This window comes from Rhodnius prolixus, unplaced genomic scaffold (assembly GCF_049639745.1).
Source record: "Rhodnius prolixus isolate KJV_2025 unplaced genomic scaffold, Rpr scaffold_1, whole genome shotgun sequence".
Lineage (NCBI taxonomy): Eukaryota > Metazoa > Arthropoda > Insecta > Hemiptera > Reduviidae > Rhodnius > Rhodnius prolixus.
Window position 1 is genome coordinate 36326922 of NW_027411581.1, and position 20812 is coordinate 36347733.

Consider the following 20812-nt stretch of genomic DNA (forward strand, 5'->3'; position numbering starts at 1 on the left):
ACAAACTAGAGCAGCGTTGGACGAAGTGTATAAGCCTAAAAGGAGACTATGTTGAAAAATAAAAAAGGTTTACCCCAAAAAATTAAGTAGTTTTTATTTTTGCACGGACTTTTCAAACGACCCTCGTAGTCCTGGAGAGTTTGAAGGGAACAAATGCCTCTCTGATTGCACTACTTGTATTCTGTAGTGATATCAGATCTAAGCATTCAACAATTAAATTCGCTGCGAATGAGCAAAATATAAATGCTGAGTGGTTATGTTTGTAGTTAAAAGGCTAAAAAGATGAGCGAGCCACCGAAATGTAACAGAAAAGGTTTGAATGGAAGAGAATAGGTGGGCTAGGAGCAGATTATCGTAATGGAGAAATAAGATGGTGGCCACGACAAGGGATAGAGAAGTCTGTAATAATTAACGGAATAAGTTATTTACATGTTTTAAGAATGATTCGTGGTCTACAGATGAACTGTTTAAAAAAGGAAGAAATGTTAAGGTCAGATTTCTGTTCAGCAATTTTAATTGTGGAGATTAATTTAATTTGATTTGCTTTTTGCTTTACTTTCATGCTTTCTTGTTAGTCGGTTAGTCCATCATGCTTCCTTTTGCTGGTGTATTTATATCTGTAAATATAAAAAAATATATCACTAGAACTTCTCTTCTAAATGGTAAGGCTTCCTCTCTTAAAAAGTTATAAATAAAGCGTTTTTGATTATTATTATAATTATTTTGAAAGCGTCTGTTTCACGTTGTTGTGGTTATTGTATGTTTTGCAATAAGTTGGGAATTATTCAGAATGAAGAGGAGCTAGTTATAGTAGTTATTAGGCGGCTGTCATGACTAAATAGACACTAATTGCCGGGTATTAACAAGTCCCTACATTGGTCCTTGGCTAGTGGCTCTCGGTCGGCCTACAACGATCCCCTTGTCTTCAACTCTCCTTCGTTCAAAGCTGCTTCGTCATTATCAAGATTAAAAGCACTTTACATTTTAATTGCTCCTTTCCCTTAAACTCCTCTCAAGCGATCCTTTTTTTTTTCTCACTCTTTGAAAATTATTATTATTTAAAGTAATATAATAAGTGCTCTGTTTGCTCTCATCTCTGATATTAGTTTCATAAACATTTTTGTTTTAATGAGTACTGATAATTACTGTCTAGAATCAAGCATTACTGTTCAAATTAATTCTTATTAGCTGTGATTCTGTCAGTGACGGCCATATTGCTTCTTGCTCATTGCAGCAGTCGGCTCTAAAGCACAGATTCGCCAGGTCTGTGTTGTGCTCACGCTTCTACTAAGCAACTTGCTCCCATTAACTTTCTTCTTCTTAAGTTTGCGCTACAACTCATGTTGAGTCTTGGCCACCTCAAGACGTCTCTTTTCTGCGCAACCGCCCTCCAGTTTCGGAATCCTAACATAAGATGAAGCATCCTTTGCCACACTATCCTTCCAGCGCAGCTTTGGTCTGCCTACCCTCCTGGATCCTTGCATGTTTCCTTCCAGCACTTTGTTACTAATTTCATATTAGTATATTACTTAAGGGTAAGAAAAATGGCGGAATAGAGGTTGTCCGTGGTTTTGTGACTGTTTTAATAGTGGCTACCTGAGGTTCAGGAAATTTGGATTTCATTTTTATAAAATATTAGGAATTCTAAAGATTGTACTTATTTGTATTTATTTTGTTAAATTCAGTGCTTTATAGAAATCAGTTGAACCATATGATATTGAGTGTTAGAAAAAAGGTCACCTGGATAAGAAAAATATAAAATAAATCTCCACTGATCGCTGGCGAGCATACAACTTAATGTTCTCGAGTTAGAGAGAGCGTAACAACTTCCCATTTACCATTTCCATCAAATTCTCCAGGACGTTTCTCTTAACAAACAGGATAAAGTAACCTATTTCCTGGCACCTTTTCCCCCTCCCCATTAATTGAAGTTTACCATAAGAATTATGTTTTGAGACCTTCTTATGTTTCTAACGGAAAATAATTATCGTGTTTTCTCCCTCGCTATTTTACAACAGGGCAGTGGTACTCTGTTCGTACCGCATTGTGAAGAAGCGCTTATAAGAAAAGTGGTAAAGTAAAAAACTCCCGCAAGTATTAGTACCTTCCCTTGCCACTGAGCTGCAGGTCTCTCACACTTTCCGCCAAATTAGCCGAGAAAATCGAAAAATAATGATTATAATAAATACAATCATAGGATAAAAATAAAAAAAATAAAAAATTGAGAAAGAACAGAATGTACTAACTAGATCGAAGAAAGAACGACCTTATCTTCGTGGAGAGAAATTACACAGAAGTTTTATGTTTGTATTCATTTATTTTATCGATTGATTGATTCTTTTCAATTTAAGTCTCTTTAACATCCGAGGACATCGGCGCTTGGAACAGTTTTCAGTGCACTGCCTGCTGCCTCAAGACAATTCTTAAAAACAACACTGTCCACCACTAAACAATGAGCTGCTTGAACCACCCAGGTAGAGAAAGTCTAAGCCTCAGTAGCTGGTTTCGAACTCGAGATCTCCACGTGGGAATCCAATACGCTAAACACTGAGCTAATTCCATTACTCAGTGTACTAGTTTATTGTGGTCTTTTTCCTTGATTATATTATTTGTTTCCTAATATTTTCGATTAATTATTTAGGAAACTATTTTGGAATGCTAGTTTTATATATGAATATCCTGGTAACTTGTAGTCTAGGTTACCAGTGGTATTTTTTGAGAAGAATGCGCCTAGAAAGAGAGAATTAGGAGGCAATATAGAGCCAGTGACACGTAGAGCGAGATGAGTTTTAATGTCCCTCGATGTCTAAACATGCAGTTGGATATAAACCTGGGGAAATGTTATTGCCAGCAGCAACTCTTGATAATGCGGCTATATCATCCTGATGGACGACTTTCGCCCTATTCAGCAATGGCTTATCCTAAGAGTTCTCAGCAAACATGTCTAATGAATTTCCCACTCTACACTGCTGCGTTAAATCCATCTTTAACGAGAATTTTGTTGATGTTCATTTCAACTAGTCCACTGAGAATTGACTGCAGGAAAATGACCAAAGTACGATTCTTAAAGCGCACATTGGACCTACTCGCCCAAAAATTAATAGTTTCAGTTTACTTTGCTCTTTTTATTATAAAATATCATTGCTGTTATTCACCCAGCGTCCTTGTATAACGTAGTTATAATTATTGTTATGAGACGCATGCTTTATTGTTTTTATGAACCTTTACTCTTCCTCTCGGAGCGGTGGTATCTCCTTTGAGATCCCTAGGGTACAAAAAGTGGTTTATACACATTTTATTATTATTATTATTCTTTATTTTTAAGCAAGTTTCACTTGTGCGACATTGCACGTTATGGTCGTATATAACATTAAATTAAAAGTATAGTTACTGTTAAGGTAGGTCTACACGGGGACACTTAGAGTAGCTAGAGCAGATGTCGCAATGTGGACGGTTCGTAGAGCAGCCTCCTAGATCGAGTTGCATCCCCACCACCAGTTGCGGAAACTGTCGGCTTTTGTCTAAAGTAAACGCGTGTAGACAGTGACCAATAAGTGTCTGACAGTGTCTCTTAGTTTCACCCATGTGAAACTTTCCCCTAGAGCAGTGTGAAATTATTCAAACAAAAATGACAACACTTGCAATAATTTCTATCCGGCAGTGGACGAAAGAGGAATCAGAGCACCTCATCTCGCGGCTTGAAGTCCTACCAGAGTTGTGGTATGCGACTGGTGATTAGTACAAGGATCGCAACTGAAAGCAAATGTTGTTGCCAAACTCGCAACAACGTTTCATACAGATCACAAGGAAGTGACGAGGAAATCACATAATTTTCGGACCCAATTCAACAACGAATTGAGGCAAATTAGAGAGAAGAGGAAGAGCGGAAATGGCGCTGACCAAATCTTTCCCCAAGTGATATGGAACACCTCATCAATGTGTCCTCTTTTTGGATCAGTGGGGCCAGAAGTTCTTGAAAATTAGAGGTTGACATCCGAAGAAAATTTTCGGCTGATCTGTTGTCGGAATCCGCCATTTTTTTTTTTTTTTAAATCTACGCCGCTTGTAAGTCTTGGCAGATCTGCCATCCGACGATGGGCTTCCCAATACACTAATGATTCTCGCCTGAAGACGAGAGCAGCAGTTGCTCTTTTTGAAAGCATGCATGGAGATTAGCTGCTCAGTTTGATCCACTTGTGCACCTCTCTTTGCCAATTCATCTGCCTTCTCGTTTCCTAGCAGCCAACAGTGACCTGGAATCCATTGGAATGCTATAATCTTATTACTTTCATTGGCAGCCTCAATTGCTGCTCTGCATAGCCCGCTCAAGCTATAGGTAGAATCGCCGCACGCTACAAAGACCACGGCACCAAGGTCCCCGCTTCACTGTATCAAGAGCTAGTGATATACCGGCAAGCTCGCCATCATAATTTGTGGATATTTTCCCCACAGGTGCTGATATTTGAAAAGGTACGGAGTACACACCGGCTCCCGCATTAAGTCTTGCTTCTACGGCTGAACCGTCTGTGTAGACATGGAACCAATCGGGTGAAGGGTATCGATTGCTAATGGTTTCTAGAGCTATTGCTTTTTTAGCTCCCACTCAGACATTATTCCTTTCTTGACAGCTCGAGTTAATTGAAGGTTACATTGTACCTGCCCTAATCTTAGGAGGCTTTTCGGGTATATAAATGCCACTTGGTTTGTGCAGTCTAGCTGCAGGCGCTCCATTACTTCTTTGACATTGGTTAAGAAAGTCTTTTGGTTCTTCAGTCTTTGTGTTGGTGCCTGATATTGAGACCAATCGTTGCCATCGTGTAACCACACTCGCGTTTTCTTTCTCTGTGCCCGTTTTCTTTTATAAGTACAGCTATGGCAATAGCCGCACGAGAAAATGACACGAGGTGTGTTTCCATATGAAAGATGCGAACAACTAAATTGCACTAGAGCAGTACAGGGCGTAGAGAGACCATGTCCATGTAGACAGATCTGACACTATTCTCGCAACTTGACACAAGACGTCACATCTAGAGCTCTCTTGCAACTTAGTCTAGCTCTTTTTAACTCTCACGTCTGGACAGAACTGCGAAACAGCTCTAGCAAACAGAAATGGTCTAGTAACGATTTAGTGTCCCCGTGTAGACTTACCTTTATAAATTTAAAAAAATATTAATTAATAGGTATGATTATTTTAATTAATATTATTACAATAATTATTTATACTGTCATAAAATAAGATGGCAACTGAAATGTTAAAACTCAGATAAACACATTATTAGAAGTAATTTAATCTTTGATTGTCTACACTCCGGAAAATGCCAAGGATTATAGTTATTTCTATTATTCAAGCTTCCTAAATTTATATTAAAATTTTTCCTAATTATTTCAGCTTCAATGAACGCCTTATAAAGAGTACTTATCAAATTAGAAGAATGAGTATCAATACTATCATCATATATGTACATAAATATTATTTGAAGTAGTCATACTTTCAATGTAAACATTCCATTTTTCAAGATTACTCGATCTAATAATACGTGGCCGTGCATATCGGACAAGCTACTGCTATTACTAATAACAAAACCATTAATCTCCATCAGATCAACGAAATAATGACCTTTTCGACCTGATATCTGCACTAGAGAAACTCTACAGGAGCTAAAATGAGTGCCAACAAAATTATCTACGTATTTATTTATTGTTTTTGTGATCTTGTTTGCACATTAACTATTATTTTTTTTATTTTCGTAGATTGTTATAACAGAGACCTGGGCTGGCGTTAAAATCGCCACCTATAGATTACATATATTAGAATTTTCAATACACAGCTCATTTAAGTGAACATTGAAAGTATTGATAATAAATTCATCTCCCAGGCCAGGTCGCCAGTAATTAGTATAAATAACAAAGGATTCATTATTATAATTTAAAAGAACAGAGAACCAGTATTGACATTTGTTTCTTATAATTCTGGAATTATCAAATAAGCAATCCCTCGGCTAATACGACAATTCCCCCACTACCTCTACCTTTTTTATAATGTTAACATGCTGGGCTATTAAATGTAGAATGATTACAAAGAAATTGCAATAATTTAACATCCTCATTGCAACTACAACTTCTTAAAAAACATGTTACATCAAATTTCAAAAATAGGTTGACATGATTAGGATCAAAATTATATGAAGTTTTTTTAAACCTTTGATATTCCAAAAAAAGTATTTGATAGTCCAGAAAACACTATTTAAATCTTTTATTTGAGATAAATCATTATCTAACGTTATTTTTTTTAATATTACCACCTGGCTTAGCAATATTCTGATTCTTCAAATTAATGAGCAATCATAGTCTTGAACGTTACATTGAAAATAACAACAAACCTTCTACTTTAGTATTGAGGGATGTTTAATATTTTTATTGGGCATTATTATTGGTCGTACTTGATTAAAAAATTCTTAATATTACCACTTGTAAATGCCAAACTAGGTGTATATATCTTTGATTTGGATCTTTTTAGTTTAGTACGGCTGAATAAACTATAGAATTGTTCGGAAAGTAATTTCGTTTTTGGTTTCTTTCGATAGTAAAAAAGTAAAATATGCCGAAAATGCTACTTTTCGCTTTCAATATTTGAAAGGGTACCAACCAAAAACTACTGCGTAGAATAGAACTTTTTCACAAGCAAGCCTTGCTATATCAGCTGTTAAGATATATAATGATTATACGGCTTAAGTGTGAAGTTGACTGTGAAAAAATGCAATTACTTTGCGAACAACCCTATAGAAACGTCAGAATCATAACGTTCCTATTCTTCTTCCTTTGAAGACTTCCTGTTGCACTCATTTTTATGCCAGGATGCCTCTAGTAGGTTTTTTTTCTTGAAGTGTCTTGCCATCATGGAAAATTTAAAATTCTAAGAAGATATTATAGGAAGAGATAAGAAGAAACTATTATCTTCATGAACATAGATAGATTTTTCGTGTGGGTTCCTCAGTGTAAAATTTCTCCTAAATTATGTTAGCCATTAAAATAAATTTATTCTTGAAAGACGGATGTAAAAATTTTATTATAATAGGAAGAACATTAAGCTGACCAAATTTTCGTCGATAAAGTCTATCATATCATTTTGATTGTCAATCGCCTCGCACATATCTTATTCGATAGTAAAAAGATTTTCATTCTCAGTAGCAGGAAAATTATCGATTTTGTCAAAATTTGGTGCAGAAGATTGAGAAAAAATATTATTTCTGTAATTTGCTCCTTAAGTTTGTGATTCTCAGAGATGAGCTTTGAAATTTTCTGTTTGGCAGATCTTATAATTCTATTTCTAGATTAGAAGAAAATTTATTAAATTCAATTTTCAAATCTTTTAATTCTGTAGAAAAATGAGCTTGCCCTTTCCTACTAGCGGCTAGTATATCATTCTTCAATCTGTCGTAGTTTTGCCAGAATCTCAGAGCGGATATCCGTATCATCCCCACTGCTCTGCTTGGGTAGAGGTAGCCTCCACTACTTCTCCTCCCCTACCATGACCATTACCCCTCTCATCACTAACACCACTCATAGTTCACTAGTCCAAAATAATAAGATACAAATTTCCAAATATACTAAATAACAAATAAAATAATAATTTATTTTAACAATCAACTACAAAGAACTATGGTTTGAACAAAGAACAAGTCACTATGATTCACCGAAAAAATGCAAAAAGAAAGAACACAAATTGTGGAGGAGCACAGAAGCACACACCCGTACTGTCAACAGCTAAAAGCCAAGTCCCCTGAATCATTAAAAAAATTGTAAAATTTGTATGTCAGCAGTAGATGAAGATCTGTTGAATTTGGAAGGCCAAAGTCAAAGAATTCATTGAAAGATTCAATCCTACTAAATTCTTGTCCATTTTTATTTATGGAATTTTTAGTTGAAGTTTCTTCTACTTTTTGCTGAGACTGCTTCTTTATCGTGCCATTCTGTTGAAACACAGATAACCATCTGTTTTTGAAGCGAGGGTAACTGATGGCCGCAACAGCAACAGTTTTGCTCTCGGCAGAACTGAATTCAAAAAAGTGCTTAAATCGAGAGCTGAAAAGGACTGCGCTTCAGATAATGGAGTGCGAAATACCCACTCTCGTCCGGACGACCTCTGCACTTTTCTTTTTAATGCTAGGAGGCAAGGAAGAGCAGTACCATAATAGGTGTAGTGTTCTCCTTGCATGATATCCAATGCTTCCGCAAATGAAGTTGTACAGTCAACATATTCTTGCAAATAACTAACTCATCTTCTATAAGAGGATCCTTAAAATTTAATGCTTTAAATAGAACGGAATGTTTTTCTTTTATTTTTAAAATTTGATTTGAAGCAACACATAAACTATCTTGTCTCTCCAGGTTTGCTAAGAGTGTGGCCCAATATATTTATTATTATTTCTGCAGATTTTGGCCTATTGGTTGCCTTCCATAAAATATTGCATTTCTTTAGTGTATTAAAATGCATTTTGGAAAGCTCTGGGTTAGACTTTAGCAATTTATGAATATCCTCAGCAACGCACATTCAGATGGTGTGTTCGCAACACCTCGTATGGTTTGGCAGCTGATCCATATCTTCTTCTTCACTTTGCTCCCCTGTGTCCATGTCGTCTGATCCTTCACATCCAATGGAATTCTTTTTAACTGTATTTGAATTCATGGTATTTACTCCAAAATCTTTGACAGTTTTCACAAAATTACTTGCGTTATCTGTCACCGTTGCTATTATTTTTTTCGGGTTAAGGCCGAACTCTGAATGAATACCACTCAATAGTTTCGAAATCCTATCAAAACTGTGGCAATTTTTAAACCTTCTGCAAGCAATTGCAGCAGATTTCCGACTCAAATTGTGCTCTTCAATCCAGTGTGCAGTAACTCGAAGAAAACTTCTATTCTTCCCGGACCAAATATCTGCAGTAGTGCATACAAACTTGACGAGTTTTACACTTTCTTTAATTTTTAAAATTTGCATTTTTATAAAAACACCCACCCGACGGCATAACGTTCTTCTGCTAATTACTTGGCTATCTTCTTCTCACCCTCTAAGGTTGTTATGAGGTTAATGAAGTAAGGGTCCTCAACTACCCTTAGTGGGACCGTAGAGTGAAGGATCGTCCTAGTCCTTTTTTATATTTTCTGATTGTGTTAGTGCTATTGAATTGCAAATAGCACATTGAAGACAAGTAGCAACAATATTCCCTTCATTTTTAGTTCGTCTTCGCAATGATCCAATTTGAAAAACTCACCGTTAACGACGGATCTTTTGCTGATCAAATGCGGTCCCACTTTCAGACTCAGAAACTGGGAGTTGGCCGAATGATGTAGAAACAGAATCAGTAGAACTGAAACAAACAAAGAGTTAATATAAATGTTTTTAATGAACACCACTAAATTTTAACAGATAACTATAGTTAATTCAAAAATAATTGCAAAAATATTACGATGCTTTACTCAAAACAGTTTATAATAGCAAACTAACTAAACAACGAGAAATAGTATAATATTCAAATTTGGCTTTTCGCTTTGGTACCAACTGAGCACAATACAGTTGGCTGACTAGAAGAACCCCTTAACAGTTGATTCAGTTTTGTAGGAATTTCTCGTAAACAGCTCATCGATTCTCTTTAAATTGGTGTATTAGTTGCGCGAATATACATAAATAATTTTATACAAATTACTTGGGTATAGAAGATTTGTAAGCTAGAATTCTTCTATGTCTAAAATCATCATTTGAGGAGCAATGGGAATCTCAGCCGACAGTGCGGTTTCGTCCGCGTATGATAAAAGTTTAATTTTCAAACCGTCCATCCAAATACCGCCTCCAATAGCATTTTGAGGCAAACTAAAAGTATTCTAGTATAATGTATTGTAATATCAAGCCATATTTTAAGCAATATTAACCTATCCTAGGAAGCTACAGGGGTGGACAAAAAAATGGAAACACCTTGAAAAATCATCAAAATACTTTTGTGGAAACTGAGTTCTGTACATGTCTATTGAGCTCAATAGTGATTTTAGGAGCTGTGATCTTGTGATCAGCTCTAACAATTCGCTTTAGAGTCCGACGGTCTCTCTCAGACAACTTCGACTTTCGACCAGACCTGTGCTTGGCTGAGGACGTTTTCCCTTCTCTTTCAAAAGCAGTCATTACTTTTGAGACATTACCTCTTGAAACGCCAAATATTCGGGCACATTCTGTTACACTGCCATTCGAGCACCAACAATTTAGCCTCTTTGAAAGTCTGAGAGGACTGCCATTTCTAGAAGGCTATAAACTATATTTTTTCAAATTATATTTTAATATATTACTATAAACCATTTTGTGCATCATTCCATCAATAAACACTAATTCTCCAAATCCTGATGCGGACATCCAGCCCCAAACCAGAGCTGACCCACCTCCACCCGGAGGTGCAGCTTTAAAACCCTTTAAAGTTGGCTGTAAATTCTTCTTTTCGAGTTCAGCATTCGCTTTCCTCCAGACCATAACCTTTCCATCTGACTGGAAAACATTAAATTTTGATTCATCGCTAGAGTATATCATTCCAAAAGTCACTATTTACATTGGAATATTTTTCGGCAAATTTCACTCTCTTAACACTATTTATCTTACTGACAAAAGGATTCTTCCAGGCTACTCTACCATGATAGTCGAGTTTTCTTAGCACTCTCCGAACTGTTTCTGCTCCTTTTTTGCTCTCTGAACATGTCAAAAATTTCACATAGAAGTTTTAGAGCACTAAGTCGGTGATCTTTTTTAATTCTTTTAATATATAACGCTGCTCTCTCTCTCAGAGAGCAGTTGAGGACGGCCTTTTTGTGGGGTTGAAACAATTCTTTTTTCTTTTTGGTAACGCTGAATGATGTTCCACGCAGTAGATGTTTTAGGTCCGATCAGTTTTTCTGTCTCTCTAACACTTTTTATTGTCTTTGTGCAAAGAAATTATAATATTTCTTTGTTCAATCGTTGTATTTGTATTTTTGCGCGACATGTTACACCTGGCTTGATTTATATAAACTAATTTAATTATTAATTTCATATTGAATATACGTATGCTTAAGGTATATATTTACAAATTGTATAAATAATCGGGCAAAACCTTGGACAAACTATAAATTATAATAGTGTCCCAATATTTATGAGAGGTAGAATTTGCTCTTGTTATTATATATATTTTTTTTAATCTACCAAAACATTTTTATTTACTTATTTAAATAGTTTTTATTTAATTAATAGTAATTATAAAATGAAATGAATTTATAAAAATTTGAATAAATGGGTGCCACTTTTAATTTTCGTCAATTTTTAACTTCTGTATGTACTGTCCCAGTATTCTTACAGGGAGTCACTGTAAGTAGTTTTTTAGCACTTTTGAATTTTTATTTTTGTATTTACTTTAGTGATGCAATCAGGCTTTTGACATCATAGGCGGTTACAATTCTGAAAGTAAGGCGAGGTCAATGAACCTTATCGCAATTTTTTTTTTAACGTTTACTTTTACAAAACTTGTACCATTTTTTGCATTAAAAAATCCTCTCTACAGTTTAGTTTATTGATAAATTGTAATTTATTTCATGGGTTTCACAGAAACCATTTTTCACTGTACTCGAATATTCAAGATTATCATCATACACAAATGCTTTGTTTGAAAACAGTTAGGAGAAGAATGCTCACTCTGGTGTGAGATTAAGTAAACGTAGTGGGGTTGGCAGACCTGCTTTCATGGGCTAGTCAGCCAACGATAGTTCGACAGTGTGTTCAGTCGGCGGTTTCTATACTCAGCCACGTACATCACGCCTTTAAAATTAAGTTGTTTTTTTCCCTGTAAAAATCAAAACTTGTTATGTTTTATTGTTTATAATTTGTGAATTGTTATTGCTATAAGTGCTATTTCATGTGTCCTTGAGCTGTGTGTGTAGATTAGTGTGTTGTGCGACAGGTGTCGCCTCCCAACAACACGCCACCTGTTGCTGATGTGTTTGTTTAGTTTATTCAGCTTCACAGAGTTAAACCATGGATACCATTTATATAGGTAGGTTCGGTTTAAAAAAAAAAAAAAAATAGTTATAACCTAAAATAAATGAATAGTTTTTTAATTGATCTTATCAGCGGTGTCTGAGAAATCATCAACCAATCATAGAGCTCAGAAAACCTTTTTTTAACCTTCAATATCATATTGTTTTAGTGAGGACAGTTTCTGTCATTACATGCATTTATTGAATCATTACAATCACACGAAGGGAGAATTTTGAATAAATATGTTTTTAATTAAAAGAAGTAAATATTTGTAAAATGAACGCGTCAAAATTTGAACATTATTTTTTCACTTACATTTCCAATCCAATTTGTATTTCAAAATCATGTTTTTTTTTTACTTTTGTTGGATGAAGTTTGTAACCAAATTTATGTAGTTAAAAATTATAATAATAAACTTGTAGGGAAGGTATTAGCTATGCGGTTAGCGTATTGGATTCTAACTCGGTGGTCCCGAGTTTGAATCCAGCTGCTAGCCCTTAGATTTTCTCTTCCTAGGAGCTTTTTACAGCTCCGGTGATGGACAATATGGTCTATTCGAGAGAGCACTATCCGAAAACCGTCAGCCGCGTTTGTTGAAGCGCCTTTAAATCATGTATAAAATCAAACTAGTAATGAAGGTAATATGTTCAGTATTACTTATCGTTATCACTTAATAATGTGAGATAGCTGGTTACCTTATTCATTTAAAATTGAAAATTAAGACATTCTTATCTTTGCTAACGCTTGCATTTCAACTAAATTTTGAACAGTATTGAGTTCTTTACATTTTAAATAGTTGTAAAGAGGTCTTTTGTATCTAGTTAGCATCAGGATTTAAATAGAATTAATTGCATTTTAGTTAGTGTTCCCCAGTGTACAGTAATGGCCAAAACTTTATTTTTGAGGTCCTCTCTTCCTACTGTTCTCAAGTCTTTTTGAAGCAGGTTCTACCCTTTCAGGATTCATTTTGATCGCACGAAATGCAACTGGATTCATTATTTCCAATTCATTCAATAAATAAAATAAGTTTATTTTATTTTTAGACGTACTTTACTACTAAACAATCTAATTACCGATCAATAACTATGTCAAGTAAACCCAATCTCGTGTCTTGAAGAATTTGGAAAGGTTGATGGATAATGTGACACGGTCTTCTAAAGCATTCACTACTATCTTCTAGAGAACATCCGCTCTATCTACAATAATGAGCATACTTCGCCAAAAAATCAACTTATTCGCGACTGGCAAGAATCTTCATTAAGCTATAAATTTTTAGTGAATGTCTGAACAGATCATTTCAGTACATTATTTAAACGGTCAACTAAATGAAAAGTATTTTAGTTGAATTACTAATTTACTAGAAATCATTTAGCCAAACCTACAAACATACGGACAGAACAAACATTTCAGTCAAAACTCCTTCGACAGATAGTTGACGTTCCTTTCTACGGTGACTAACCTTACTCTTCACAACGACCTCAACATTCCCTTCGTACACTAACTCGCCAAGACTAAAAGTTCCATACTACTCTCTTGATTAGCTCCAATCCTCTTGTACTGACTCTCAAGTCTCATAACATTCCTAATAATCCTCCTCGCCGACTGAATCGCCAATGGCCTCGCGACTTCCTCGCAGTCTGAAGACCTAAACATCATCCTTCTTCTATAGAGAGTGCTACCGCTGGGTAGTTTCTCTCCTCCCGCATCAGTTCATCACTCTCTCCACATTTACTGATTGTATACAATGTATACAGATTATAAATTACAAAATAAATTTTAAAAAAACTAGAAATCACTAATTTGCTTCTCACCGGTTTGTAGGTTATTAGAAATTAGGCAGTTGGAATAAAATTTGCTCTCATTCAATTCGAAGCTAGGCACTTCGAAAACAAAGACAATACTTTGCGTGCTTATTTGATTTACTTAAAAAATTATTCTGCTTATTAAACAGACATATTTAATTAATTTAATGAAACCAAACTAGAACTTCAAGTAGAAGAAAGAAATTGATTAAACCAAAAACTTAAGCTTCCATATTAGTGAAAAAAACTTTCCTGAATAAATAAAAATTTAAGTAGAAGAAAATTCAGCAGGTTGCTGGTAAAAATGATGATGTTATCACCAACTGCCAGCATTTAGATACTTCTCCATTCTGATCAAACATATTTTAATAATACTTTCCTAGTTAAATTCTAAATGTTTATAATAATTTCAGTTTTGTGTCTAACTTTCGTACACTTAACTAAAATGCTGATATCTCTCTAAAGGAACTAAAATCTTCAGCCAAGGAAAAGCAGCCCCAGGTGTTTATAACGTGAGTAACGAATTTTATTCGCATCTCACTCCTGTCTTTCGCGTTATGAATTCAATTCAATTATAATCGTATATATCAAATGAATTTGTACCTCTAACTTGGTATCAGCGTGGTAATGATGATCAAAAAAGTTAACCAGAGTCTGCCTTCAAATTACCATCTTCTAAAGTGTACTTACAACTATCAAAATATTTTCAGGGCTGATCGATTGTCTGGGTGGGAGGATGTTAGTGTTATTTTGCCTGAGGAACAATCGGGTAATAGAACTGCTAGGGACAGACATTATTTAATTTTTTTTTTTCCTTTTAATTCTGTAATGCGTTTGTTTGGTATAAATAAAAAGCAAATGATGTTCGCTACATTTATATACTTCAATCGTGCTTTCAAGTATGTAAAACCTCAATCTGTTATGGTTGAAGTTATTTTCCTTTGGTATGAAGCACTAATACAAGCTTATACAGCGTGCAAGACTTTTTATCCAGTCTTAAAGGTGAGTACTCAGATTCGATGGAAGTGACCAAGGGCGTTCTTCCAAGGAGATAACGCAGATTAATTAGTTTTCGAGACTTACGATTAGATTAAACTAAGGCGGCCTCAAGGCCTACGCTACTGCGACCCCTTTGGATCTATTGTGGCTCCCCTCACTCTAAAGCTTACCCTCCAGACCTGTCCTTTTAATCAGACTCTTAATTCTGGAGAACGACTCTTGGGTAAAGCATACAGGCCTTGGTTTTTCCTCCCCGAGAAGTAACATCCTTAGCCATACGAGCCCCTCGCACTGACACAACACGTGCAGTGCCGTTTCCTCCTCTTCCTGACAGAACCTGCAAAGGCTTTCATCTGCCAGGCCCATGCTATGCATGTGTTTCCTGAGCCTGCAGTGGCCAGTTAATAGGCCTACAATCATCCTCATAACCCCACGGCCTTGACGGATTAATTCTGCAGTCAGCCTCGGCGAATAGCCTTTAATGAACTCCTTCGCCTGTCTCTGCGCCCCGTGGTGGCAAGCCACCACTCTTGAGACCTACTCTGCACCCATAAGTTAATGGCCGCAGTCTTCACACACCTCGAAACCCGAAAACAGGGTTCCGCGCCAGCGAAGTGTCCCGCAGAGCTTTCCCGGGCCAGTAAATCTGCCGCTTCGTTTCCCTTATGTCCTGAATGCCCAGGTACCCAAAGCAGAAAGACCTTATTATGGCCGCTAATTACCTTCAAGGCACCCAGACAGTCCCAAACCAGATTTGAGTTGACCTGGTAGGAACTAAGAGACTAACGATGCCAAAGGTTGTGGCATAAACGGCATTTTCAAAAGTTCCTCTTGTTGTTACCTTCTTTTTTGTAACCAACGTAACGCCTAAACGCTTTTAGGAGCTGTCAGCTCAGCTTCTCATATGATCTTGCTGAGAGTGAACAATTGTAGCAGCAAAGGGCACTGTACAGTTGCTACATGCAATATGTTATCAATTATAACAGGAAACGTACACTCACCACACGCATTTATATATAATATGAGTATTTTAGTCCAGATGGGTAGGTGGCGATGTAAACTGTATTCCCAACGCCCATTGCGCTTCCCCTTGTTTATTTACAGACCATCATCAATAATACGTTTTAACCAAAAATTAGTTCATAAAAATAAGTTTTAGATGTAACTTATTTACGTATTTTTAAACTGAGAAGATCATAATCAGCAAGAAAACAATTTCTTCTCTATTATTTATAATTTATATTTAAAATACTAATCATGCTAAATTTCCTATTTCGAGTATGAGTCGGTTTTAAACTAGATTTACGGGTATCGCCCGTGTACCTATTTTTACTGAATTCCGTCTTTTTGACGGGTAAATTAAAATGCAATTTTTATAAATATTTTTACATGTAAACTCTATTTTGGATGCACACTTTCCGCATATATTTATATTTACATTTACTACAAATATTTAATGCTGCACGAGAATCGAGACGGTGATATTTGCTGATTTTTGAGCAAATGGTGCAAAAATATTGATGCAGTCGTCGTCGTCGTCAAAAACGTGAATCAGATTCTTTCTCTTCACCAATAACTTCATGAATAAAATATTTCTTTCGAAACATTTCTTCAAAACCATCACTTTTTATCTTCTGTCCCCATTCAGTTTTATCGAAACCTTTTATTTAATGGCGTAGATCCGAAATTAGCGCTACTGCATAAACCCAATTACATTTTAGGTAGTGCTTCAGTAGTTTGTCTCTGCCAGCTTGGACTGCAATGATCAGAGCTTCGTCATTTGAGTCTCTATCAATTTTATCATCTAATTTCTTGGCTAACTTTTCAATTTTGGTAACGAGTTCGTTAAATGCAACCTGACTGTTGACAAAGAGACATATTTTTCTCCACCAATTAATGTTGATACAAACTTTTATTTTATATCAATTTCAACAATTTGATAGAAATTTTTAAAAAATTATGATTAAAAATCCATTTTTTTATTGATTTTGATTGCCTCAGATATTGGGTTCATTTTTTTTTTTTTTTTTCACTTTTAATACTTAAACAAAAAAAAATCAAAAAACCGAGATATCTCGACGAGACACTTGTCATACGAGACCGAGGCGAGATCTGCATAAAGTCTCGCCTCGTCTCGGTCTCGTGCAGCACTACAAATATTATTAGACCTGGTTTTTTTAAATAGTCCAATTTGGCGTTCAAAAGCGCTCCTTTACATTCCCAAGCACAATATTGTTTTTTTTTACGTACCCAGTTGGTCCTGACACATCTTTGAACATACTATAAGCTGGTACTCTACCACAGCCTCCACCTTCTTCTAGTCTTGTCCATAAAGTTCCATCAACAGAACGTTCGATCGAATTTTCTTAATTAAGAGGGTCGTTTGAAAAGTTCGTGCAAAGTCAGAGAGATAGCCACCACTGGCGCGTATCGAGGTTATGTTTAGTTAGTAGCATCTCTTGGAAGAACACACACCAAGTTTCAGCCAGATCGGTCTATTTCTTTGTGTTTGGCATTCGTTTAGAATCGAGGAAGTCGAGTGATTTTCAAAAAAAATGGACGAAAAAGTATTTCGTGTGTTGATTAAACACTACTTTATGAAAGGCAAAACGCCTCAGGAGACTAAAGAGTAGCTTGATAAACATTATGGTGACTCTGCACCTTCGATTAGAACAGTTTATAAGTGGTTTCAAAATTTTCGGAGTGGGCACAAGTGACGCTGAACGGTTCTGGACGCCCTGTTGGAGGTTACTACTCCAGAAATCATTGATAAAATCCCATGATATGGTGATGGATGACAGAAGAGTGAAGGTGCGTGAGATTGCTAGTGCTGTGGGCATCTCGAATGAACGGGTATATAATATTTTGCATCAACATTTGGACATGACAAAGCTATCCGCAAGATGGGTGCCGCGATTGCTCACGCTTGACCAAAAACGAAATCGTGTGAAGTGTTGCAAGGACGGTTTGCAACTGTTCCAGAAGAATCCGCAGGACTTTAAGCGTCGTTTCGTCACTGTGGATGAAACATGGATACATCACTACACTCCTGAGACCAAAGAACAATCTAAACAATGTGTTACCAAGGGGGAATCTGCGCCAAAAAAGGCGAAGACCGTTCCTTCGGCCGGAAAGATTATGGCGACTGTCTTTTGGGATTCGCAAGGAATTATCCTCATCGACTATCTGGAAAACGGTAAAACTATTACAGGTGCATATTGTTCATCGTTATTGGACCGTTTGAAAACCGAGCTGCAAGAAAAACGCCCACGATTGGCCCACAAAAAAGTCCTTTTCCATCACGATAACGCACCAGCTCACACCTCAGCAGTTGTGGTCGCAAAATTAATGGAAATAGGGTTCCAACTCGTTTCACATCCCCCCTATTCTCCAGACTTGGCTCCCTCGGACTACTGTTTGTTCCCCCCAATATGAAGAAATGGCTGGCGGGAAAAAGATTTTATTCAAACGAGGAGGTGATTGCAGAAACGAATGGCTATTTTTCAGACTTGGACAAATCCTATTATTCGGAAGGGATCAACAAACTAGAGCAGCGTTGGACGAAGTGTATAAGCCTAAAAGGAGACTATGTTGAAAAATAAAAAAGGTTTACCCCAAAAAATTAAGTAGTTTTTATTTTTGCACGTACTTTTCAAACGACCCTCGTATTACAGGTGTCAGCAACTTCCATCTCATTTCCGCTCCCAGAGTCTGAAGTAATAAGCATTCTTTTTCTTTCGCGACAGGTATTGCGACGACTTTCATTCCCACTGACGTCAGAATCTTCAATTTCCTTGATTTCATTGTCAAATTCTCCCTCACTTTCGTGTAGTTCGTTTACATCAGAATCCGATCCAGATTGGTCTTCATTTATGCTGATTATTTTTTTTTTATCAATTCCATATTTTTTGTAGACTTGTCCATAATACCCCCAGACTAAATAGACACAATATAAATGCAAAAAAAAATATTTCTTTTTGGATAAGTTTTCAACAAACCTTGAAAAATTCAAATTTTCACTTAAAATAAATTTTTACAGAACTTCCAAATAGCACTTACATTTTTTTTCGAAATACACTGTTGAAATAATAACTCACATTATTACATTATGAAATATCAAGTACAAACTCACTAAATTTTGCAAAGATCACTTGTTTTCTCTGCAAAATGCACCTGTAGTGATAAGATTTACTCTACTTGTAAACAACAAGTTCAAAGTTTGTTTCTGTACTTATTGCTTAACAACTGTTATTTTGTTTCATTTTTGTTATTCAAGAGAAGGCTTGATGAATTGAAGCAATTTATTGTAAATTTAGTAACCCGTCAATTTGACGGATTTTCTTAAAACTAGGTATACAACATATAGAAGTAATAAAATAAAGGTCTTTCGGAGGAAACGAGCGGAAATAGGTGTATATATTCGTTGCATTATATCATTAAAAACCAATAATTAATGTCTAGATATAAATATTTACATGTCAAATTGAAGGGTTCCATAGATCTAGTATTAATGTCTTCAGAATTCGAAACAGTTCTCATAAACACATAGTGTGTGTTTGTCCATACTTAAACCTAAAAAAAGAAAGAGTAAAATATTCTTCTCTAAGCACTTCCTTGAAATCATAAGGAAAGAACAGAAATCCTGGAAGTCTCACTTTACTGAAATAGATAGTAGGGTAAACTAGCGATTAGAGGCCCGCCAAGTTTTGATAAGCACCAATTAATTTTTCTATTGTTATTGTCGTTTTTTGGGGGGGGGGAGGGGCAAAAAACTTCGCTTTCACTTGTGGCTTTAAGAAAATTTAATGCAATCGTGCAGAATTATGATTGGAAACCAAGAAAATAAAGATAATGCGATAACTTTTTTTTTTTCAAATTTATTTTTTAATTTAAGGTGCGTCAACATCTAAGTTTATTGGCGCCTGGAGCATTTTTCAAAGCATTGCTGGCCTCCAGACAGTGTACTCTCGTTACAGACAACACTGTCCATCACTGAGCAGTAAGATGCTCTTAGTTAGGCCAACAACTGGATTCAAACCCCGCGATCTCCGCGTTTAGAAATCCAATTTATGCTAACCATTGAGTTAATTCCTCTCTCTCTCTCTCTCTGTTATGTGTTAAAATTTAAACAATTTATTTAGAGGCCTTGTGGTAACCTTGCTTTTTCCACTCTATTAACATTTAAGTAGGTCAATAAGTTTTTCAAGTGATGTAAAATTTGTTTATCCTCTGTTGCATATCCAATGAAGCAAAATTGTTGGGAGATTCGGTGAATTTATTTTCAAGGTTATATTTGTTGAAACGATTATATAAACATTTTACTCGTTCTTTTTGTAAACATTATCAAAAAAGTTTATTGCTAGAAAAAAAAAAATTCTTTTCTTTACTGAAAAGAAAATTTGGTGCCTTTTGATAGGATGTTGAGTAGCAGAATGTTAAGGTACTTAAAGAAGGACATTAATTTTTTTTCGGCATAATAAGGAAATATTTGTTCTGTATAAATCATCAGAATAAAACAAATTTATATAACCTAAGCATAAAATGCATGAGTTCGAAAAAGTGTTGAAATGTTGAAAAGTATTTTTATCTCATTTTCTATAAACGATAAATTTCCCAAATTCCTTTAAAAATAAAAATCATATCCTCGTTTAAAATATTTTTTTTTATATATATATAAACGCAGATTAAATTGATTTAGAGAAAAACGTGTTTTCGAACGGCTGTTTTTTGCTCTTTTGAATCTCTCTTTATAAGTTTGGTTTCACTCTGAATATAAACAGGGTGACCGGAGTTATATGCTCCACCCACTTTTTTTTTTAACGGCGGGAAATTTCGAAAAAAAATAAAAAACACATATTTAATCATTTTTAGTCTAGTTTATTTTCAGTGATTGACCCATTTTATTAAAGCCCTGTATCTCGAGATACAGCGTCCAACTTTTGTTTTTCAAATGGAACGTTATATTTTT

At 35.6% G+C, this 20812-nt stretch overlaps 1 protein-coding gene across 9 annotated transcripts in view; it reads left to right on the forward strand.

Annotated features, from left to right (window-relative positions):
• The window catches only part of LOC141448166 (dystrophin, isoforms A/C/F/G/H-like), an 898384-nt gene that overhangs the window by 78649 nt on the left and 798923 nt on the right, over positions 1-20812 (forward strand). Inside the window, exon 1 of one of the 9 annotated variants that reach the window (XM_074116343.1) lies at positions 11769-12059. The exons of the other annotated variants lie outside the window; for them this stretch is intronic. Coding sequence (XP_073972444.1) covers positions 12041-12059 — 19 coding nt within the window. The 5' untranslated portion in view covers positions 11769-12040. Of the gene's footprint in view, positions 1-11768; positions 12060-20812 lie in introns of those variants that run through there. 9 annotated transcript variants of the gene reach the window in all.